A 25278-nucleotide genomic window follows, 5' to 3' on the forward strand; every position below is an offset into this window, starting at 1 on the left:
TCGCCCGCCTCCATCTGAGAATCCCTCAATGGACCCTGGCGTCTCAATGGCGTCAAGACCGGGACCCGATCGACCACTCAGTGACAGTGACTCCTTCATTGCAACGATCGCTCCGCTGGTGGGCCGACTCTTCAAATCTTTCCAAAGGTTTGCTCTTCCTCACCCCACCCCACAGCAAGGTACTCACCACGGACTCGTCGGAGTACGCTTGGGGAGCCCATCTGGACGGCCTGCGCACCCAAGGAATGTGGTCAGCACAAGACCGCCGCTGCCACATCAACGTGCTAGAACTTCGGGCCATCTACCTCGCAGCAGTAGCCTTCCAACATCTGCTCCGCGACCGAGTGGTTCTCATCCGAACCGACAATCAAGTAGCGATGTACTACGTAAACAAACAAGGGGGCACAGGATCTTGGCCCCTTTGCCGGGAAGCCCTGCGCCTCTGGAAATGGGCAATCTCCAACAACACCTTCCTTCGGGCGGTGTACATACAAGGAGAACAAAACTGCCTGGCGGACAGACTCAGCCGCCTCCTCCAGCCACACGAGTGGTCACTACATTCTCAGGCCCTACGAGGAGTGTTCGAACGGTGGGGGACGCCTCAAATAGACCTGTTCGCGTCCCCTCACAACCCAAGCTGCCTCTCTTCTGCTCCCGGATATACTCCCCGGACCGGCTCGAGGCCGACGCCTTCCTCCTCGATTGGGAGGGAAGGTTCCTGTACGCGTTCCCGCCGTTCCCTCTGATACTGCGGACGCTTGTCCACCTGAAAACGGTACAAGCCACCCTGATCCTGATTGCCCCTCGCTGGCCACGCCAACCGTGGTTTTCCCTTCTACTTCAACTCAGTGTCAGAGATCCACTGCCTCTGCCTCTGTTTCCCTCTCTACTGTCACAGGGTCAGGGTTCACTGTTACATCCCAATCTTCAATCTCTTCATCTGAATGCTTGGTTTCTCTCCCCCTGACTGCTCTCCCCGTGTCTCAATCAGTCAAGGAGATATTGGAGGCCTCTAGAAAAACCTCGACGAGAACCTGCTACTCCCAAAAGTGGACCAGATTCTCAACCTGGTGCTCCTCCCACAGCCAGGACCCGGTGTCGGTCCCCGTCCCCCTGGTCCTTGACTATCTACTTCAACTATCTCATTCCGGCCTAAAGACCAACTCCATTCGAGTACACCTCAGTGCGATTGCGGCTTTTCATCAGCCCCTGGAAGGGAAAGCCCTCTCGCTCCATCCCTTAGTCACTCGCTTCATGAAGGGCCTGCTGAACGTCCACCCCCCTCTCAAACCTCCCCCGGTGGTTTGGGACCTTAACGTGGTTCTGGCTCAACTAATGAAACCTCCATTTGAGCCCCTAGACAAATGCCATCCAAAATTCCTCACTTGGAAGGTAATTTTCCTACTTGCACTCACGTCCGCACGGCGGGTTAGTGAGCTACAAGCCCTGGTAGCGGACCCACCCTTCACGGTATTCCATCACGACAAGGTGGTACTCCGCACCCATCCAAAGTTTCTACCTAAAGTAGTGTCTGATTTCCATCTAAATCAGTCCATTGTCTTACCTGTGTTTTTCCCCAAGCCCCACTCTCACCCCGGAGAAGTGGCGCTCCACACTCTTGACTGCAAAAGAGCGTTGGCCTTTTACCTCCAACGCACTCAGCCACACCGGAAAGTCCCACAACTATTTTTGTCCTTCGACCCAAACCGGTTAGGTCACCCAGTTTCCAAACGCACCTTGTCCAACTGGTTGGCCGATTGCATCTCCTTTTGCTACGCTCAGGCTGGTCTCGCGCTGAATGGTCGAGTAACGGGACACAAAGTCCGAGCGATGGCAGCCTCCGTAGCCTTCCTCAGGTCAACACCTATTGAGGAAATCTGCAAGGCTGCCACATGGTCTTCGGTTCATACCTTCACCTCCCACTACTGTCTGGACTCCCTGTCCAGAAGCGATGGCCGATTCGGCCAATCGGTGTTGCGAAATCTATTTGCTTAAATTGCCAACTTCCCTCCATCCCTCTGCAGTAAGCTTGGAGGTCACCCACATGTGAGAATATCATGCCTGCTTGTCCTGGGATAAAGCACAGTTACTTACCGTAACAGGTGTTATCCAGGGACAGCAGGCATATATTCTCACAACCCACCCACCTCCCCGAGGTTGGCTTCTTGGCTAGTTAAGTGAACTGGAGACCACGAGGGGATGCACCCCCTAGTGGAGCAGGAAGGCACGCATGCGTGGAGCAGCAGAGCAAACTTAAATCTTCAATCAAGTTTGCTTGAAAATGCTTCCGCATCGGGGCTCCGTAGATGACGTCACCCACATGTGAGAATATATGCCTGCTGTCCCTGGATAACACCTGTTACGGTAAGTAACTGTGCTGTTTAGAAATATTATGAGCAACATTTAAACAGAGTTGTTTTATAAAGAATATATGCTTTGCTATTCTCAAAATGTAAGAGAGTGTGTACGAACAGCCTGGCTGAGGCCTCTTTTTTATTTTTGATATACAGACATGACTTCTGGCTTCTGCAAGAGGCCCTGTATTCCGTTCTAGAGCATGCAGGACTAATTTTGATGTTGAATTCCATATATTGTGACACTTTATATTTTTACTGGGTTATTGCTGTATAATCAAACATTTAAGTTTTAATGAGTTAAGTAAGAAACTGCTGTTATTTAAATTATAAAGTAAATGTAATTGTCTCATATGGAGTAAATTGTAAGGAATGCCTTGTATAGAATGGAAGAGTTTTTGACCAATTGTGTGAAGTTTGAGAAATGACATCACACAGTCATTTAACAGTGTATAAGAAGATGAAAAGCCAGAATAAGCTGAGAACTCTGGACAGACAGTCTTTGTGCAACTATATTATAATGGGATTTTTATTACAAGGTTACATTTGTAATTAATTGGCTTTTGATAGATATTGAATAAATATTTTTGATTGGAAATTCATATATTTGTACAAATTTTTGATTTGGGATACCTTTGTTGGGCAGGGTTGCAGCCTTCTCAACTCACAGAAGAGTTGAGGATGATTTCCCTAGTTACGCTTTCACCATTATTCAGATAAATAATTAGCTATGCTCTCTGACCATCCCAGCTTCAATATCAAAATGGCTGCCGTGATCTCTGGCGGCAATTTTGTGGATTGCCAATCAAAGTTACAGCAGCCACTTTGACAAGGGAGCTGACAGGGGCATGAGCAAGTGGGGACCACTATTTTTCTTACTGCATCGCTAGGCCACCAATGCTTATAAAGTAGTTCCTGGTGGAGAGGGGCATCTATGGATGGTGTTGGGTGTCCTGAAGGAGAGCTACTCATGTATGAGGGGGGAGTAGAGGCGGCAGAAATTTCAGGAACACCAATGTTGCAGTTTTAGCTGAAAACACACCGAAACAAGACCAAATTTGTATTATGGGTCATTTTTAGTGCTGAAAATAAAATTGAAATTGTTAGCTTCTTTTATGTTCCCAGGAACATTAGGCAGGTTGTGAGCCCACCAAGCTGCTTAGACAACATCCATTGATAAGCAGTATATAAAAATAACTTACCGTATATTTATAAATATGTTAAAAAGCACCAGTTCCAGTACAGACCCTGTGGAATGTCATTATTTACCTCCTTACACTGAAAAAATTGTCCATTTAATCCTACTATCTGTTTTTAATTTTATTAAGCAATTTCCAATCCATAATAGAACATTGCCTTCTATCCGAGAGCTTTTTAATTTCTTCAGGAATCTCTCATGAGGGACTTTGTTGACAGATTTCTGAAAATCCAGATAACACTGAGAAGCATCTGCAAGAATGAGAGGTACATAGCTGAAATGCTTCATGAGACATCAAATATTTCCAGCAGTGGGGAAGAAGAGGCTGTGCTGAGGGAAGATAGCTAGACTCATATTATGGGACCCTACAGGATTGATGCTGCGACTCTACCTATCTTTGAACTGAAGAATCAGTATGCAGCCCTGGAAGTGGAGGAGATGAGAGCATCCGAGGGAGAGGAAAAAACAAACAAACCTTAAAATACCCCAAATTTCTGGATTTGGGACCACTAGGTAGTTGTGGTTGGTGATTCCCTTCTGAGGGGGTATAGAGGCATCCATCGGCAGATCAGACATGATGTCCCAAGAAGTGTGCCGTTTGCCTCATGCCAAAATTCAAGATGTTACTGAGAGCTTATGAGATTCATTAAGTCTGACTATTATCCAATGCTGCTCATCCATGTTGGCACTAATGATACAGCTAGATACCCTTCTGAACATATCAAAAGTGACTTTGTGGCTCTGGGAGAGAAGGTGAAGCAGACAGGTGCACAAGTGGTGGTTTCGTCGAACCTCCTTGTTGAGGGTAAAGGCCAAAGCAGAGAAACTCGCATTCCAGAGATGACTGTGTGGATGGCAGAGATGGTGTGCATCTATCAAAGAAAAGCAGTGCCTTCAGCAACAGACTGGTTAACCTACTGAAGAGGGTTTTAAACTAATGTAGAATCATTGGAGCTGGGTGATCAAAGCCTCCAGGTAAGTATAAGTTCTCAGGTAAGTGAATTATTAAATACCTCCATACACATGGGAAAAAGAGGTAATGTCTGGAAAGCAGTATATACTAATGCTTGAATTATGGCAAACAAGGTTCTTAGTCTAGAGCAGTGGTCTCAAACGCAAACCCTTTGCAGGGCCACATTTTGGATTTCTAGATACTTACCTCATTCAAAGTTGTCATTTCTTTAATAAGACATTAACTATTTTTTTCTGCAGCCCTCCAAGTACCTAGAAATCCAAAATGTGGATTATCTGAAATCTGCATTTATAAATCTTTCCTTATTTTTTTCTGATAATTTCAGCTATATACAGCTGAAAGCAGTGCAACATGCAGAAAGTGAAAAAGTATCAACTGCAAGAGACAAGATTTTGTACCAACTCTTTTGAGACCCTCGGTATTATAAAGAATGATTCTTTATGGAAACTTATGCCCTAAGTGTCCGGTGGTTGCCTCCGCAACTGTCTTCAACTCTCACCTCCTCCAGCACCGGACACACGCACAAGCTGCACTGCCTCCAGTGGTTACTTTATGTTCTGGAATGTTGCCAGCCTCACTGCTGTAACCTCACGCAAGCGCTTTCCTGCATCTGTACGTGATTGTGAGGTGTCGTGGAGAGGACAATCGCGTACAGACGCAGGAAAGCGCTTGTGTGAGGTTATAGCAGTGAAGTGGGCAACGTTCCAGAATGCGACCGCCAGACATGACCGCTGGACACTTAAGGCACAATTTCCATAAAGAATCATTCTTTATAATACCGAGGGCCTCAAAATAGTACCTGGCGGGCCACAAGTTTGAGGCCACTGGTCTAGAGGCTGTGATGGAAGAGACTGATTTGGATTTAGTGGTGATCACAGAGATGTGGTTCACAGAGAAACATGACTGGGATATACTTATACTGGGCTATAATCTGTTCAGGAAAGGCAAGGTAGGAAGAAAAGGAAGGGGAGTAGCATTATATGTTAAAGATCATATTAAACCACACAGTTGCAGGACCTAAAGGGTAACGAAGAGAGACTGTGGGTCAATCTGTAAAGAGAATGGAAAATGTATTTGCACTAGTGCAGTATAAAAGCCTCTTTCACAGACAGAAAAAGTGGACAGAGATTTAATAGAAGACATTCAAAATATAGCTGTAAAAGGATAGATGATTTTAATATGCCAGATGTTGATTGGGGTCTTATAGGTTGGGGTTGTTTCAGAGTCTCCTAGGAGTAGGGAGATCTGGATTTTCTACGAGGAGAATTGTTCCAGCAGGATGGGGGCCATACTGGACTTAGTGTAACAAACAGGTAAAGTGTTTCTGATGATATAGTGAGTGATCATCTCGCATCCAGTGATCACACTATATCACCATTAAGTCAGAAAAACCAGGAAGAAACTCCACAATCCAAACAGATTTCAATCATTAAGGAATAAAGTTGCACATCAACATCACTTATACTCTACTGTGGTTTGTTTGTGGTTTAATACTGACAGGTGTAGAGAGGGCTTATTTGAAAGTGAAGGTTCTAGACTTTAACCACTTTGTTCAGATGGGGGATTATGTCAAGGAGTTGTGGACTGGATGGGAACATCATGAAGAAGCAGGAAAGCAGTGGGCAAACTGAAAGGAGCTATTATAAGGGCAAGAAACTATTTTGTATGCAAAGTAAGGGAAAGTAAGAGTGAAAAAAGGCCGCTCCTGGTTCTCAAAAGTAGTAGCTGAGAAGGTAAGGAAAGAGAGGCTAGCTTTCATAAACTATGAAAGATTGCAGAAAGAAGACAGAAATATCTGGATAAGTTATGAGAAGCTGGTCAAGTAGAAAAATAGCTGACATGGTAAAATGGGGGGACAAGACATTTTTTATATATGTTAGTGATAGGAGGAATTGCAAAAGTGGCATTGTGCGACTCAAAGGTGAAGGGGAGAAATATGTAGAAGCTGATAAGATAAGGCTGAAATGCTTAACAAATATTTCCATTCTGTGTATTCACAGCTGAAAGATCTGCAGCAGGCCTGCAGAAGACAAACTTAAATAGGAATGGAGGTGTGATAGACTCTGAATGATTTTCAGAGGACTGTTCTTGTGAGGAGTCAGCTAAACTAAAGATCGACAAAGCAATGGGCAAGATGGCATACATCCAAGGCTACTGAAGAAACTTGGGGAAGTTCTAGTAGCTCTGCCGGCTGACCTTCTTAATGCTTCGCTAGAGTCGAGAATGATACTGGAAAAGGGCGAATGTGGTCCCTCCACAAAAATGGAAGTAAGGAAGAGGTAGGGAATAGAGAATGACATGGGACCAAATTTTTCCCTGTCCCAGCGGGAACTCATTTTCCCGTCCCGGTGAGTTCTTTTCCTGTCCTGGCCCAATTCCTGCAAGCTCTGTCCTTGTCTGCACAAGCCTCAAACATTTTATAATTATAAGTGTTCAAAGTTTGTATAGTTAAGGCTGAGCTCACAGGAAAGGGACAGGGGCAGCGACAAAACTTGTGGGGACTGGATGGGGAAATTGAGTTCCTGCAGGGACGGGGAATAATTTGTCCATGTGTCGGTCTCTAGTAGGGAACTACAGGCCAATAAATCTGACTTCTGTGGTAAGTAAATTAACGGAAACACTTTTAAAACAGAAAATAGTTAAATTTCTGGAATCCAATGGATTACAGGACCTGAAGCAATGTGAATTCACTAGAGGCAGGTCTTGACAGACAAATCTGATCAATTTCTTTGACTGGGTGACCAGAGAAATGGATAGAAGGAGTGTGCTAGATGTGATTTTAGCAAAGCTATTGACATTGTCCAACACAGGCATCTAATAAATAAACTGAGTGCCCTCGGTATGGGCCCCAAAGTGATGGACTGGGTCAGGAACTGGTTGAGTGGAAGGCTACAGAGGTCAGTGGTGATTGCACCAAGGAAAGGGTTGTTACTAGGCAAGGTTCAGTCCTTAGGTCTGTTATTTTTAACATTTTTGTAAGTGATATTGCTGAAGAGCTGTCTGGTAAGATTTGCCTCTTTGCGGATGATACCAAAATCTTCAATAGAGTTGACACCCCAGATGGTGTGGATAACACAAGGAAGGACCTAATGAAGCTTGAAGAATGGCCCAGAATTTGGCGGCTAAGATTTAATGCAAAGAAATGCAAGGTCATACATTTGGGCTGCAAAAACGTGAGGGAGAGCTACAGTTTAGGGGGATAAAGAACTTTTGTGCAGAAAGAGGAGCGGGACTTTGATGTGATAGTATGTGATGATCTTAAAGTAGATATTATGAAATGTTCACCTTGCTATGTCTCACCATACCATGTTTTGTCATATTATGTTTTTACCATGCTTTGTTAACTGTTTTGTCATCTTTGTCAGACAATGTCTGCCATGCTATCTTTTGCCATACTATGTCTGAAAGTGTGGTGCAGTGGTTAGAATTGTAGCCTCAGCACCCTGAGGATGTGGGTTCAAACCCATTCTGCTCCTTGTGACCCTGGACAAGTCACTTAATCCTCTCATTGCTCCAGGTACATTAGATAGATTATGAACCCACTGGGATAGACAAGGAAAATGCTTGATTACCTGAATAAATTCATGTAAACCATGCAGAGCTTCCCTGGGAGAATGGTATAGAAAATGGAATAAATAAATAACCCCCCCTTTTTGCAAAACCACGATAGCGGTTTTTAGCGCAGGCTGGGACGCTGAATGCTCTGCACAGCTCCTGACTCTCATAGAGTTCCAATGAGCGTCAGGAGCAGTGCAAAGCATACAGCACGTTGGCCTGTACTAAAAACCGCTATCGCGGTTTTATAAAAGGGGGTAAATAAATAGTGCATTTTAACATGGGACTTTTCTGCGCACTAAGCCTTTTTCTAAAGTAGTCCCAAAGTAGGGCAGTTTTTCTTTTTGCAGGTCTCACTCTTAATTTTTCCATTAGTGTGCATGACTTTCGAAAATATTCACATGAAAGCACTTGCCACCTCGTATTTAGGAGGCATTAATTGCTCCCTTGTAACTCTGAGTTATCCAATTAGCATGTGTTAATGCAAATATGCTAGCTAGATAATGCTTTCACATATATCCTCCACCCATGACATGCTCCTCCTGAAATATTAATGAAAAAATAATAATAATAATAATTTTATTTTTTATATACCGCCAAAGCCATGATAGTTCGAGGCGGTGTACAACAAGAGGCGCTGGACATTCAGCGAAGTAGTTACAATACAAAGAGATCGAAGTAGTTACAATAAAAATTCGAAGAAGTTACAAAGCCTTTGGTTACATAAAGTCACAATGTGGGGATATCGAGTACATGTGAATAAGCGTTCAGGAGAAGGTTTAAGAGTTCTAGGTTACAAATCGGTTAAACAGGTTGGTTTTAACTTGTTTTCTGAAGTTAAGATAGGATGAGGAGTGCTTGATGATGATGCCTAGCCAACCGTTTTGTTGACTTGCTTGGAAGGCTAGTGTTCTGTCAAGGAATCTTTTATATCGGCAGGTTTTTATTATAGGGTGGCTGAACATATGAATTCTGTGTGAAGGTCTGGTGGTGCAATCCAATTTAAAATGGGAGGCCAGGTATAGGGGGGCCATACCGAGAATAGATTTGAAACAAAGGCAGGCAAATTTGAATAGCACTCTTGCTTCTAGAGGCAGCCAATGAAGTTTTTGATAGTAGGGGGTTACGTGGTCCCATTTTTTAATGCCAAAAATCAGTCGTACTGCTGAATTTTGTATGATTCGGAGTCTTTGAATGGTTTTTTTTGAGGGACTCCAGATAGATGATGTTACAGTAATCGAGCAGGCTTAAGATGGAGGATTGTACCAGTAGGCGAAAGGAAGCTGCGTCGAAGAATTTTCTGATGGTTCTAAGTTTCCATAGTGTCGAGAAGCCTTTTTTGATCAGTGGCTCTGTGTGGATGTCTAGAGTGAGGTAACGGTCTAGCGTCACTCCCAGGATTTTTATGGAATCGACGATTGGGAAGACCTGTCCGTTCAGGGAGATAGAGGTATCTTTGATTTTGTCATTCGGGCTCGCCAGGAAGAATTTGGTTTTTTCAGCATTGAGTTTCAGTTTGAACTCGGTCATCCATGACTCAATTTGCTTTAATGTTGATGCTAGATGATTCTTCGTCTCGGAAGTCAGGTTTGTTAGAGGATGGACTATGGTGATGTCATCCGCGTAAATGTAAAATTAGATTTTTAATTTTTGCAGTAGGTTCGCCAATGAGGCAAGGTAAATGTTGAACAGGGTGGGGGATAGGGGGGAACCCTGTGGGACTCCGCATGGGTTTACCCTGCTGGAGGATTGATTGTTATCACAATGGACTTAGTACGAGCGTTTAGTCAGGAAATCTTGGAACCATTTCAATACATTACCGGTGAGTCCAATTGATTCCAGACAGTCAGTTAGGATGTTATGATTGACTAAATCGAAGGCACTACTCAAGTTCAGCTGAAGGATTAGTGCACTAGAACCTTGGCTGAATAGATTCAGGAGGGAATCCAACAATGAAGCAGGGACTGTTTCCATGCTGAACCCTGAACGAAAACCTGATTGGTTGTCATGAAGTATGTTGAATTTATCCAGGTATGATACTAAATCCTGGTTTACCAAGCCTTCCATCAGCTTTATGAAAAAGGGAATGTTTGCAATGGGTCTGTAATTTGATGTCAACTTAATAGGTTCCTTGGGATTTTTTATAATCGGAGTGATTAGTATCTGACTTAATTCCTTGGGAAATGTACCAGACCGTAAAAGAGAGGAGAGCCAATCATGTAACTTGGCTTTGAAGGTGACTGGGGCAGCTTTCATGATGTTAGGTGGGCAACTATCTAGTATGTAGTAAGAATAAGCATATTTCGAGTAGAATTTGCAGAACTGATTCCAGGTGGGGATGGAAAAGTTGCTCCAGACTACCCTGGGTTCGTTAATGTGTTGGGCGACTGGGTAGTTCAAGTGGTTGGTTGTGGAGGTTGGTAGGTTGGATCTAAGGTTATTGATTTTGTGGTTGAAAAATTCAGCCAGAGCATTGGGAAGACCGATTAACATGTGCTGACAGGCAAATTACTGCAAAATGCTTAACGTGGTTTAGCAAAAGGACACCATAATGTGACTAAGTACGTGGGAAGAGATTCACGGAGTTAGGCCATGGTGAAAGTTGCATGTTGCTGTAATGTAAGAAAAAAAAGACTTCTGCCACAATGCTATATTAGCATGCTCCACTAATGGATTTTAAGTTGTCTTACATAATACAAGAGAAAAAAATTTAAATTATTTGGTATGTCATTCATAAAGATGTAATTGCATACATGAACATATACAATCTCTTCTTTCTGACCCTGGGGTGAGCTTTTTCAAAACAGAACCAAATTGGCTTCACTGGAGAGAAAAAGATCATACCATATTTATTTACATATCTCTATTTCACAAGGAAGCTGCTTGTGATAAAATGTTTGTGGCATTCAGTAGCATTTAGCGTAAATGAGTCACTTTAGTAAGTAATTTACTTGGTGATGTGTTGTTATATGTAATTACTAATTAGCAGTTAACATTTTTTTTTGCTTCTGTTAGAATGTTAACTAAAATATTTGAAGCAGCATTCATGCCACTCTCTAGAACATTTCTATTATGACCTGTACCTTGTGATATATCACAGCATTTCTGGAAATGTTTGTTTGGTTGTCTTTGTATTAAACATGGATCATTCACCTCAGTACCTCCAAAATAAAGCTGCAGCCCATCTCACTTTTTTTTGTTAAATTAAATATGTTCATTGTATCAAAACTCAGCAATATACTGTACATAAAGTATAACATAACAATCCATATCTTACTAATTTTAATGTTCCCTAGTCTATAGAGCAGGGGTAGGGAACTCTGATCCTCGAGAGCTGTATTCCAGTCGGGTTTTCAGGATTTCCCCAATGACTATGCATGAGATCTATTTGCATGCACTGCTTTGAATGCATAGTCATTGGGGAAATCCTGAAAACCCGACTGGAATACGGCTCTCGAGGACCGGAGTTCCCTACCCCTGCTATAGAGTATTGTTGGAAGAAGTTCTACTTTTCTTTCTTAACCTCTAATTTCTTTCTTGATTGTAGGAGGCAAACTGTGGTCTTATGTTAGCAAGTTTCTAAACAGAAGCCCCGAGGAAAGCTTTGAAGTCCCTGAAAAGAAAAGATTGAACAGAACTGAAATTCAAGTGAAACAGCTGACTCCTAGTCCAAAAAACAGCAGCAGCAGCAGTAGCATTGAATCCAAGGACAGTATCGGTGGCAACATGCTTAAAGTTCTACCACTGAAGAACAGTTTAACACCAAGTTCTCAGGATGACAGTAGCACCCAGGAAGAAGAAGGTAGAGAGAGCCCTCTAGAATGGATAGATTCTGGATCGAGTTCAGAAGAAGAATGCACAACCAGCTATTTAACATTATGCAATGAATATGGGCAGGAGAAGATTGAACCAGATTCTTTGAGCGAGGAGCCTTTGGTTAAGCTAGAAGGTGAGGACACAGAAGCCAAAGATTTGGGAACCCTACAGCGATCACATTCTATATTGGATAGTGAAAGCACTCAGCTTACATCACAAGATCTAAAGTTCTTCACCAGTGAGACTACTCTGGAAACACTTAGTCCAACTAAAATATCTGATTCGCTGAGTAAGTCCAAGAATAGTCCCATGGAATTTTTCAGAATAGACAGCAAAGATAGTGGCAATGAACTCCCGGGCCTTGATTTTGGAGAGAAATTCTACAGCTTAAAATCAGAAACTTTAAAACTGTTTTTGCCTCTTTCAGATCATAATAGTTCTGAGAGTCTTGAGGCTACAGTTAACAAAGTAGACTTCAAAACTCATGACACTGTAAGCAGAGGTTCAAATGACTCTGTGCCTGTTATTTCTTTCAAAGATGCTGGTTTGGATGATGTTACTACTGATGAAGGAAGACCAGATCTTCTGGTTAATCTGCCCGGTGTATCAGATCAGTTAGAAGGAACTCCCAAGTTCCCTGTGAATGATGTTGAAATCTCGGAAAGCAAACTATTAGAAGCTCCAGATGTCTTACAACTCAACCATAGTTTAGAGCAATGCAAAGCACAAGAAGAAAATTTGAACTCAGTTATGCAAGAACCCATCCATTCTATTAGCAAAGAATTATCTAATGTATCAAAAGGACAAATCAATGTTACTGAGGAGGCTATTGAGTCTACAGCCTTCACTCTGACCAGTTTAGAAGGTGTGTCCCAGAATACGGATACTCCTTTTCAAGGACTGAAGACTGGTACCGTAGCTTCAACACTAAATTTGGTGGGTGCAGAAGAAAGCATATTATTTGCGGCTGATCACCTTTCTGGTGCTGAGAAACAGAGCTCAGTGTTTAACTCTGTTCAGAACGAAGAACATTTTGCATTCACAGGTCGGGTGGAAGACTTTGGTAAAGTGGAGCCAACAAACACGCTGCTTTTCAAGGTTCAAGAGGAAGGCCGAGAGGCAGAGAGCATTAGCAGCAAAACATTAGAAGGCAAAAAGGACATACATCAAATTTTCCAGGATCTTGATGAAAGATTAGCACTAGCCTCACAGTTTTTCATCCCAGAGGACTGCATTCAAAGATGGGCAGCTGAAATTGTTGTCGCCCTTGATGCTTTACATAGAGAAGGAATTGTGTGCCGTGATTTGAACCCAAACAACATCTTATTGAACGATAGAGGTCAGGAACTTTTGCAAATGCATTTCTTTTTTTCACTGTTGCTTCCAATTAACTGAGTAGGCATTTTATCTTGTAATTAGTATCTTCATTTCCTGTCTGGAGCTTCATTATCGGCGCAGCAAATTCACCCGCAGTAATAGCTTCTAGTACTTAATGATGCCATTATTCTTAATGATACTGTTTTTAGCTACAAAAGGAGTAATTACAGTTCACTTCTGCAGATAATGGCAGGGAAAAATGTTTTGATTTCTCCTGTCGTTTTGTTTTTAGGACACATTCAGCTAACGTATTTTAGCAGGTGGAGTGAGGTTGAAGATTCCTGTGACAGCGATGCCATGGAGAGAATGTACTGTGCCCCAGGTTAGATCAATCACCTCAAATGTTTCACTTGAAAAGTAGATTAGTGGCTTTCATTTCCTCTTGAAGTTCATAGCGCACGCTTTTACTGGGAATGCAAGTAAATGCCATGGTTGATAGTTAAAGGAAATTTCATGGGATGGTTCCTAATGGTATAGAATTCCTTGCTGTTCTAAGGGAATGGCCTAATCATCTTTAAGACGGTTTAATTTACTGATTGAAACTAAAGGGCCACCAAAAGAATTCAGCATGGCAGAATTCTAAAAGGAGGTGAGAATTTCCATTTTCTAGAGCTTTGTTCAAGAGTTTATAGTAACAGTTCCTTAAAACCTATTTTGATTTGTTACAGAACTTTTGTAAAAAAAAATTTTTAAACCTGTTTTGTTTCAGTTCTGGTTTTAATTTTTTACATACCACTGGTGCATATTAACTTGGGCCACTATCTTGCTGTGTCATTTTCACTAACTTTAGATCTTCCTGGTCCATGCACACCATCCTCTCACCCCATCACATACAACTTCTTTGGATTTTTGCACCCTAAATGTAATTCTTTGCATCAAAGAGTAACTGCCAAGTTTGGCAAGGTTTCCAGTTTTTGTAAATCACTTTTCCTGTGGTCTACTCCTTCAAGGGTATCCTCTCTGTTGCAGACCTTTGTTTCATGTGCAAAATTGCTGACTTCTAACTATTTGGCATTATCTATTACAAAGATACTAAACAGGATTGTTCATAGGACAGACCTTTATTGGGGGTGGAGGTTTACATGAAGATTTTAAGATGATCGCACTAACTGTCATGTATTTGATTTTCTTACATATCCAGGGTAGGTGGGTCAGGGGAGGGAATGTATTTTGATTACTAAAATTACTTAATTATAAAATTGTAATTCCATAATATGTCTTCATCTATTAATTATGGGGGGTGGGGGGTGGGAAATGATTGTTTTATGCTTTAATTGTGTATTTAAAGTGCCTTATTTGTAGTGTTTATATTTAAGTTAATTGTTTGGCACTGTTAAAGTTTGAAAATAAAGATTAAAAAAAAAATAAAAATTGTTACTCGCTCCATCCTATAGTTCTGTGCGAGTTACAATAATGCATTCATAATTAGAATATGTACAATAAACATTTTTTTCTATATACAATACAACAAATCAGACATACAGCACACCACATCAAACAATCAACTGTTTGCTTACCACATTCTTCTAAAAAAAACCAAATCATACTGAAAAATATTGCTGAAACAATTCAGTTTTCAATACTTTCCTGAAAGAATGGGTGCTTTCTTTACTTCCAAGGGCAGAGTATTCAACAACACCAAGCCCTGAGGTATTCCCACTACTCACCCTTCTCTTCTGTGTGAATTCCCTTTACTACCACTTGCTATCTTCTGTCATTTAACCAATTTCTAATTGTATGCAACCTCCTCTGTTCAGGTTTAATTTAACTTAGTACGCACATTATTTAAAATAGTTTATTTAGTTACAAAAGTTATTGAGAGTCAACTTTTATCTATTGTGATATTTAGGGCTCTTTTTACGAAGCTGCGACAACGGTTTTAGCATGCACGTTAGACGCTAATGCCAGCATTGAGCTGGCATTAATTCTAGCCACGTAGCGCGGCTTTAGCGTGCACATGCTAAAAACGCTATCGCAGTTTTGTAAAAGGAGCCCTTAGTATTTGATAGGATAAAGTAATTTAGTAATATTGATTTACTCCTTGGCATTTTGAGTTAATTTAACTTAGAACATAAGAATTGCAATACTGGGACAAACTGAAGGTCCATCAAGCCCAGTATCCTGTTTCCAACATTGGCCAACCCAGGTCCCAAGCAGCTAGCTAGATCCCAAGTAGCAAAACAGATTATGCTGCTTATCCTAGGAATAAGCAGTGGATTTCCCCAAGTCATCTCAAAGTTGTTAAACATTGAAGAGGAGCCACAGCTGCACTTCTCCGATCTCACAGAGCCTTTCCCTTCTCTGAAGATCTATTGAATAAATCTTTCAGTGAACCCATCAGCACTTCTCTGAGCTCCCATACATTCCATCCTGTGATGAATCTTGTCGGTCCTCCTGGCTTTGTCCACTCTCTGTTTTTCAAGTTGTTCATGAGCACTATGTTCTACGAACAGTAAGGTATCTACTCCATTCTCTTCTGTAACTTTGCTGGTGAGAGTAGCGAAACGAGAGTCATTAAATGTGCTATAGAGGCTCTAAAATTAACAGACATTTCAATTTCATTCTGAGAAATCTGCTTGCTCCAACCAAAGAGCTGGGGTATAAATTATGATTTATTTATTGCTTTTTTGAAAAAAAAAATAAATAATAAATTCACCCAAAACAATGTACAGCAAATATACCCTAGGCATAAGTGATAAATAATTACAGCAGTAAAAATATTGAAACACATATTGTTAAGTAGCTTGCTTTGCCATAATGTCCCTATTAGAATGAGGGAAAGGAAGATGTGCTGGATCTGGACCTGCAGTGGGGGAGAAAGGAAAGAGCGAGGGTTGGATTGCAGGAACAAGGAGCAGGGCACTTCAGTTCAACAGCAGGATGCCCTTCTATGCAGCCCTGGGCTTTTTGCCATGCTTGTTCAATGATGGTAGCTACGCCCTGTATATGTTCCACCTTCATTACTTTTGCTGCCTATTAAGTTGTAATGTAAGAAACATACTGTGTCCTAATAGAACCAGTTTGAATATTTTTACTGCTGTAATTATTGCCTATGTCTGGGGTATATTTGCTGTTGACGGCTTTGGGTCAATTTTTTAATTAATATGAATATTTACACACAGACACACACATACCCCTAAATGAATGCTGCAGCTCTTTGGTTCAAGCAAGCTGATTTCTTGGAATGAAATTGAAATGTCTTTTAATCTTAGAGCCTCTATAGAACATTTAATGACTCTCTTTGTGCTACTCTCACCATAACTCTATCTTTTCTTCTTATTTTATTGTTGTAATTTATGTGGTATTTGATGTATGTAGTAGCTTATGTTTATCTGGGCTTTTAGGTTCTTATATTGTGTTTTATTTCATCCAGTGCTTAGCGCTTTTTTCAGAAATAAAACAATTGGCAAGCATGCATAGATAAAGAATGAATGAAAGAAAAACTACTTAGCCTTTTAATTTCCACACATTAATGGTAGGAAAGAACTTCTATAGAGACCCACTAATTGATTCATGTCAAAAAATATATGTAGAGATCAAAAAGATCTATCCCTGCCGTATGTAAAGCCTAGAACAGCAGAGAAACTTAAAACTGGTGCGCAGCCGGTTTAGTGGTTGCAGTTTATATTGAGAAGCATGTCTTTCTCTGTTCAGATCTTTTGGATAAGTGGCGCAAAAAAATGAACTGTTATGGAATTAATTGATCAAAGTTGTCAAAACACATGGAGGACTGTGAAAAAGCATAGGGAAGACCTTAGGAAATGGAAGACTAGGCATCCAAACGGCAGATAAAATTTAATGTGGACAAATGCAAAGTGATGTACATTGGGAAGAATAATTCAAACCATTAGCTTATGCTAGGGTTCATCTTGGGAGTCAACACCCAAATTGTGCGACAGCAGCAAAAAAAAGCAAACAGGATGCTAGGTATTATTAGGAAAGGGATGGTAACTAAGACCAAGAATATTATAATGCCTCTTTATCGTTCTATGGTGAGATCTCACCTTCAGTATTGTGCGCAATTCTGGTCGCCGTATCTCAAAAAAGTATAGCAGAATTAGAAAAGGTTCAAAATAGAGCAACCAAAATGGTAAAGGGGATGAATTCCTCTTGTATGAGGAAAGACTAAAGAGGTTGGGGCTCTTCAGCTTGGAAAAAAGGCAGCTGAGGGGGGGATATGATTTGAGGTTTACAAAATCCTGGGTGGTGATAACGCAGCTGAAAATTACTGATTGGCTACCTGGATATTTTGAAATATTGGATCCTATTTATATCTGTTTATGACACTGCTTTGGCCTATCACTTATTAGCCAGGGCGTTGAGAGCCTTGAAACAGCATAAAATCTCCACTGATGTCAGTGTCTGTGTACATGATAGCACCATGCCAGTGATAATGATTTCGTCATTCATATGAATAGCCACATTAAAGTGAAATAACATGGAAGTTGTCATCAGATCAGGATCTGTTTACCCATCTAGTTTTCCAAGTTGGCTGGAGGTAAGCTGTATGAGGTGTCAGGCGACTGATGCTGGGCCACATCTGAATATGTGACAGATAAGCAAATTATTCCATTACAGAAGCTCATGTAAACTGCTCTGAATTGACTTCCTAGTCATGAGTAGCGGTATAGAAGCTTTCAATAAATATAAACATACTCAGTTATTGAAAAGGTTAATAAAAAGTATTATACACTTTACTCTTGTCCATTACATTTGTTGAGGACAATCCCACTAAATCTTGTGAACTGGTTAACACAGTTTGTTAATATTACAAGAGGGCTGCTGCTCTAAGAATAGTTTGCATATTTTAACTCCTATTCCTAAGACAATAGGGGCAGATCTTGCTAAACCTGAAAATTTTAGACCAATAGCCAATGTGCCGTGGATTGCTAAATTGCTTGAATCATCGGTTAATTGAATACATTTGTCATTCAAATTGAAGTATTATGTTTCACTCAACATGGTTTTAGAGCCTTTCATAGGATGGAGACACTGTTGTTAGAGAGGGTTACAACTGTGTGGGAGCGCTTAAGCCTGGGGAAAAGACAGTGGTATTGTGGTTTGATGTTTCCGCTGCATTTGATGCGGTGATCATCAGTTAATGTGATGTAGGATGAGTGAATTGTGTATTTATGATAATGTTTTTCAGTGGCGAAAGGATTTTTGGAAGGAGGAACTTATCAAGTAGCAAGAGGCACTAAATTATCTGAAATATGGAACGCAAGATGTGGTACGCTTCAAGGTTCACCCTTATAACATAACAGCGGATTTTTAGACCGCATAACCATGAGTTCGATGCGGTTAACAGAAAATTATATTTTTAAAAAACCCAACCAAAAAAACATGTTATATGGAAGCTTCGGTCCATTAGAGCATATTTTGGACATGTCAGCTTTTAGAATTCTGGTACAATCCCTCGTTTTAAGTCAACTTGATTACTGTAATATCGTCTATTTGGCAATTGCCCAAAAGAACATGCGACGATTACAACTGGTGCAAAATGCAGCGATTAAACTGATCTTCGGACTGAAGAAGTCCGATCATATAACACCTTACTACCGACTACTGCGTTAGCTGCAGATGGAGGCGCGTGTGCAGTTTAAGTTTGGCTGTTTTTGCTTTAAGGCACTATTCGGTCTAGCCCCTAAATATATAACTGACCTTTTCTCTTTCTCAGCCAACAGACATAAGAGAAGCTCACACTTGAACTTTGTTTCCCCTCCAGTTAGAGGATGTAAATTTAAAAGACATCATCAACGCCTTCTCTCACATCAGGCAGCATTATGGGGTAAAGATCTAGATCAATTGCTTACGCCTACTACTTATGGGGAATTTAGGAAACGCCTAAGAACATATCTGTTCCTGAAGTATTTAGGCAGATGACCTGTACAATTCTTACTCCAAAATAACTGTTAATCTATACTTGTTAATCACTAGCTCTTAACTCTGTTTATTCCACTCAAGTTGTAACATCTTTTAATCATTGTAAACTGCATAGAACTTCACGGTCCTGCGGTATATAAACTCTTATTATTATTATAATGTGAAGAACGCAAAGGATCTAATTTGAAATTTTGAAAGCAGAAAGGTTTTCAATAGTTTTTTAAAATGTTCATAAGAGCTTATCACTTTCCTTATTTAACAAATATATGAGGGAATTAGGAAAAATCTTTTCAAATTTAGGCTACATAGGATATACTTGTGCAGATGACATATTTCTACTTTATCCACTTATGAAAGTGACTATAAATGTTCTTGAATAAATCAGTCAAGTTATAGGCAAAGTTGGGCTAGGAAAAACTTTTTAAAATTGAATACAGCTAAGATGAATCTTATTGGTTTTGTAAATTACGAGAGTGTCTGTACGAATGAAGTAAAGTTAATATCTGGTGACGTTTTGAGAATAGATAATGCATCTAGAATCTTAGGTGTAATCCTAGATTCTGATTTGGAATTAAATCATCATATGAGAATGCTCTCAATTTCGTCTTCAACAATGTAATGTAATGTAATGTAATTTATTTCTTATACAGTGGTGCCTCGCACAGCGAACGCCTCGCACAGCGAACGCTGCGCACAACGAACTTTATGTCTTGATTCGTACAACGGACTTCGTTTCACACAACGAAGTCCGGGGTTCCTGCGGGGTTGGATCGCAGCAGGGTTGGTCGAGCCGCGAGGGTAGTCTCCTTCTCCTTACCTGCCCTGTCGCAGCACACAGCCGAACGGAAATCTTCCCGATGTCAGCGCTGACGTCGGAGGGAGGGCTTGAGCAAAGCCCTCCCTTCCTCCGACGTCAGCGCTGACATCAGGAAGACTTCCTTTCGGCTGTGTGCGGCTGCGGCAGGGCAGGTAGGAAGAAGGCAATGGCGAACGAAAGAGGGGGGAGGGGGTGGTCCGCCCCGAAGAATGTGCACAGCTGGTCAGGTCCCCCGATCGACCGACAACAGGCCCGGCCGACAAACCTCCCTGCCCTGTAGCCACGAATCTAAATTACCTCTTACAGCAGCTTCAATAATCCAGCTGCTGTAAGAAGGTAATTTAGATTCGCGGCTACAGGACAGGGAGATTTGTCCGACCGGGCCTGTTCTGTTGTCGGTCGGGTGCAAAAGCGCCACAAAGGTGGAGGCAGGGAGGGAGGAAAGGTGGAGTGGAGAAGGAAAGACGCTTAAGGGGGGAGAAGGCCGCTGAAAGCACATGTTGGAGCAGGGGATGAGAGGGAGGGAGAGAAGGGGAAATATTGGACAAGGGCAGAAGGGATGCTAAATCATAGGGTGACAGGCAGAGAGAACAACAGGAAAAAGAGTGGAAGCAATCTTGAACCCTGAGGGTGAGGGCAGAGAGAGGTGGTGAGATGATTGATCATGGGGAGAGGGACAAAAGGGAATAGAGATGGGATAGGAAGATAGTGGAAGTAAAAGGACAGGGAGATGTATGTTTTTAGATGTATCTAAATAAAAATAATAACAAAAAATTTATCTTTTTTATGTCATCTTAGCATATTTTATGCTGCAGAACGAATTATTTTTTTTTACATGTATTCCTATGGGAAAACGCGTTTCACATAACGAACGTTTCACATAACAAACTTGCTCCTGGAACCGATTAAGTTCGTTGTGTGAGGCACCACTGTATACCGCTACATCCGTTAAGTTCTAAGCTGTTTACAGAAAATATACATTAAAATTATAAGTAAGAAAGGTACTTAGAAATTCCCTTACTGTCCCGAAGGCTCACAAACTAACTAAACTGAGAGTTATAAGATCTATCTTGTCACAATCCAATTTTTGAGTATTTTGCCAGTTAATATTATTGCCATATTTGAATTACTGCCATTCTATTAACTATGAAGCATCTGAAATTACAGTTGTTTCAAAATACAACTGCTAGACTAATCTTTTCGGTTAGAAGATTTGAAAGGGCTTCATCTCTTTTGCGCAAATGGCACTGGCTTCCAATTAGATATAGGATTAAGTTTAAGGTATCATGTCTAATACATAAGGCTTTATATGGTAATGCTCCAAAACAATTAACATCTCTTTTATGTATTCCAGATAGTTTTATTACTACACAGAGTAACTGTAGCTTTAAATCAGTTTCCAACAATTTTTAGAGTAATTAGGAAGGGTCAACTGCTATGATTGTTTTTCTTATCAGGCAGTTCAGACATGCAACATCTTCCTTTAGAAATAAGAAGCCTGAATTTGTATATTATTTTTTGTAAAGTTTTGAAGACCTACTTTTTTGATAAATATTATTCTTGATATTTTATCTCTTTGTACAATAATTAAGTATATGTGTTCCCCTTAACGTAGGGTTCTTCTTGTGACCCACTCTGAATCTGAATTGAAAAATAGTGGAATATAAGACTACCGAAATTAGATTAGATCTCCTTTCTTACCACCAAGCTTGCCTGAGTTCTTCACTGCCCTGGTTGCTGTCACATCTGGCAGGTGATTCCAACATCCACTAACCCAATCTCTCCCAAGCAATGTGCCTTCAGATTTCATTAGGTGTGTCATGGGAAATGACACCATTGTTTTATGCTCAGGTCTAGACCAGGGGTAGGCAATTCCGGTCCTCGAGAGCCAGAGCCAGGTCAGGTTTTCAGGATATCCACAATAAATATGCATGAGATAGATTTGCATCTCAAGGAGGCAGTGCATACAAATCCATCTTCTAGACCAACGTGCAGGAGGCTCTTTCTGAGCACATGGCTCGCTTCTTCCCAGATACAGCATGAATCCTAAAGTGTAGAAATGAACAGACAGCATGTAAGGTTCTGATAACCAGTGCTCACAATGCACACAGCATCCTCTCATTCTCTCCCTGTTATGCTGCCTTTCTTGAGTTATCTTCTGGGACTTACTTCTTATCTAGATTTTCTTATGGTCTCTGATGCTCACATTGCCAGCTACATATGAAGGCTAGTGTGCTGTACTTTATATTTAAGGACATTAATATGTGACTGTCTTCGGGAAATAGTGAATAAAGTAGAGGATCCAAAATATTGAGAATGGCTGATGTTTTTTCATGTCAAGGATCCATAAGCAGTCTGAAAAAGCTACATTTGAACTTTTGTAACTTTTTTTTTTTTTTTTTTATACATAAAAGGATGGGGTTTCAACTGTTGCATTACAAATTAAAAGCTCATTTTTTGTTTCTGGTGACTTTAGCCAGAGTTAGTCACATATGCCTTATATTTGAAAAGTTTAGGAAATACTGCACTAAATCTAGTTAGTAGTCACAGTTTCATTGCAGTGGACGCCCTGCTGACCTGGTCATTTTGTATGACGGCATTGTGGAGTATTATCATACAGTTTAGTACCCATCTGAATAAATCATACGTTCTTAAACCAGAAACTTATTTTATTCCCAAGCTTAAGTCCGACCACATTGTGTAATAGCTTCTGGGAGGCCATGATGCCCGGTGTGTGGCATGTCAGTCAGGTTTCTATATTCTTCTGGTATCTGAAATTGAAAATGTTTGCAATTTTGTGTAGTAGTTAGAGCTACAGCTTCAGCACCCTGAGTTTGTGGGTTCAAATCCAGCACTGCTCCTTGTGACCCTGGGTAAGTCACACAATCCTCCATTGCCCCAGGTAGGTTAGATAGATGGTGAGCCCACCAGTTCAGATAGGGGAAATGCTTGAATACCTGATTGTAAACCACTTAGATAACTTTGATAGGCAGTATATAAATACCTAAAATAATTAAATATAATGGACTGATGCGACATAAAATTGTTTGTGCTGCATTCATGCACCTGTAGCTCTGAATTTGCTGGCTTTTGTTTTAGTGTAGTTAAACATGTTTCATATCTTTAGCATGTTAGAAATTCTAATGTTCTCCTCCAAAATCTATTTTAAGAAATCAGATTAATTTTATAGTGAGAAAAGGTATTTAAAGTTGCTTTGAATACACTTTTAACCAAAATGCTATTTGCCCCAGCTCACCAGCAGGTGGTGATCTACCATTAGTCATCTGCCACAACCAGAGTGCCTGCCACTGGCTTTAGTCACAGGTCAGATAAGAACTGTTAGCTGAAGTGGAGAAAAAGTGCTTTATTTTAATTATTTTCTTTTGTAAAAAAATTATGCTCTTATACTTGGACATATGTGCCGCTTCAGAAGTGTGGTAATGCCTCTTCATTACATACTAAAGAAATTATGAAAGTCCCTGAAATTCTCTAATATGTGGTAAGCAAAGACTTAAGTGAAAGAAATAAGGTAAGACATGGAAACAGTATGCTGACACTTTAAAAGTTCTGCCTCTGCATATTATGATTAATATCCAGACCTAATCAGAGCTGTGCACCCACGATAACTCAAAATTTGTTTCACCTGAGCCACACAGGAAATGGAGAATTATAAATTGCTCTCATGCCGAATATAGTCAGCGACACTGTGTACAACATCGACTTTGTACTTTTTGCCAAGAGAAATGTTCAGGCCTGGGGAACAGATGAATAATATCACCAGCAAAAAAATACAACTCAATAGAGTTTTCACATTGCATTTGTAATCTAATGTGGATTGTGCCCGTGAAAGAATGAATGTGTTCACCGTGTTTTCAAAATAAATAAAAGGACTGTAAAAGACTGTAAAAGTAGAAAAGGGAAAATGCTGTCACTGGGCTAGGATGAAAATGATTCATCTTTGTTTAAACAGCCCTTTGCTCCCGCTGCCCACTCCTGGGGATCTCTTATCACAGATTTGTCCTCAGAGCCTTATCCACCTGCCCCACATGCTGTAATATCCTTTTTATCAGGTTCATGTGCCTTGGTATTTTTTGAAAGAAATTTCCAATAACTAACTCGATTTGTACAGACAGATAATTGAACCACCAGAGAGGCCATTATGCAACTCTAAAAATAAGTTTCATAAAGAAACATACATAAGTACCTGTGGAGCAACATGTTTTGATGTAGGTGGAGGAGGGAACAAAGCAAGTGAAGCTAAATAGGTGCATTTTAAAACATAAGCAGTCACCCTCTCTTTGATAGTGTCATAATTCCTGTTTGCCATAAGTTATAAGTTTGCATAACTTAAACAAGAATTGGGGGATTCTTTGTAACTTAGAAGCATAGGACTTTTTTTTTCTCCTGTTTGCACGTGATTACTGTCTAACCCCCCCTTTTACAAAACTGTAGAAGCGGTTTTTGGCACAGGCTGATGTGCTGAATGCTCTGCGCTGCTCCAGAAACTCATAGGAACTCTTAAGAGTGTCGGTAGCAGCGCAGAGCATTCAGCTCGCCAGCCTGCGATAAAAACTGCTTTTGCAGTTTTGTAAAAGGAAATGGGGGGAGGGTAAATGACAAATTATAATTGAGTTATTGTCTAATGTTGGTATAAATGTGTCATTATTTATAACAGTCCAAAATGGACTAAGTAAATTGGGACTGAAAGAAAAGAGTAACAGACCTGGGTAGGATTTGAGTCAAGCCATTGGAGACTCGGGTTACAAGCAAAAAGAAAAAAAACCCAACTAAACAAAACAAAAAATAAACAACTTGAGTTACCGTATTTTTTGCTCCATAAGATGCACTTCCCCCCACAAAAAAAAAAAAGTGGGTGGAATTAAGGGTGCATCTATGAAGCAAATAACACCCCCTCTCCCCCCGGTACCTGTTTTGTTTTTTGTGGTTTACATTTAGTATACCCTCCACTGTTTCTCTATGCTCCAGCGGCCATGTAAATCACCTCTCTGGCTCACTACATGCAGGATCTGCCGCAACAGGTGCGGGTCTCCGTCCTTTCTGTCCTGGCATTTCTCCATTTGGCAGATGCCGATCTATCTTCTCGCTAACTGTTGGCACTTGAAGAGATTATTATCCGACCTAACCTTGGGATGTTCTACAGCTGTGGTGCCAATTCAATATACACTGCCTTTGAATGTAAAAACATGCTTGTTGACGCCTTGAATCATAGTTACCGGATGCTAGGGTCCACCTTGGAGATTAGCGCCCAAGAAAAGGATCTGGGTATCATTGTAGACAATACGAT

The 25278-nt window shown here is 40.8% G+C and overlaps 1 protein-coding gene across 7 annotated transcripts in view; it reads left to right on the forward strand.

Annotated features, from left to right (window-relative positions):
• Nucleotides 1-25278, forward strand: part of RPS6KC1 (ribosomal protein S6 kinase C1) — a 272706-nt gene that overhangs the window by 182386 nt on the left and 65042 nt on the right. For all 7 annotated transcript variants that reach the window (XM_033936540.1, XM_033936545.1, XM_033936541.1 and 4 more), the window contains 2 exons: nt 11628-13235; nt 13506-13595. In XM_033936540.1, the coding sequence (XP_033792431.1) occupies nt 11628-13235; nt 13506-13595 (1698 nt within the window). The remainder of the gene's footprint in view (nt 1-11627; nt 13236-13505; nt 13596-25278) is intronic.

This window comes from Geotrypetes seraphini, chromosome 3 (assembly GCF_902459505.1).
Source record: "Geotrypetes seraphini chromosome 3, aGeoSer1.1, whole genome shotgun sequence".
NCBI lineage: Eukaryota > Metazoa > Chordata > Amphibia > Gymnophiona > Dermophiidae > Geotrypetes > Geotrypetes seraphini.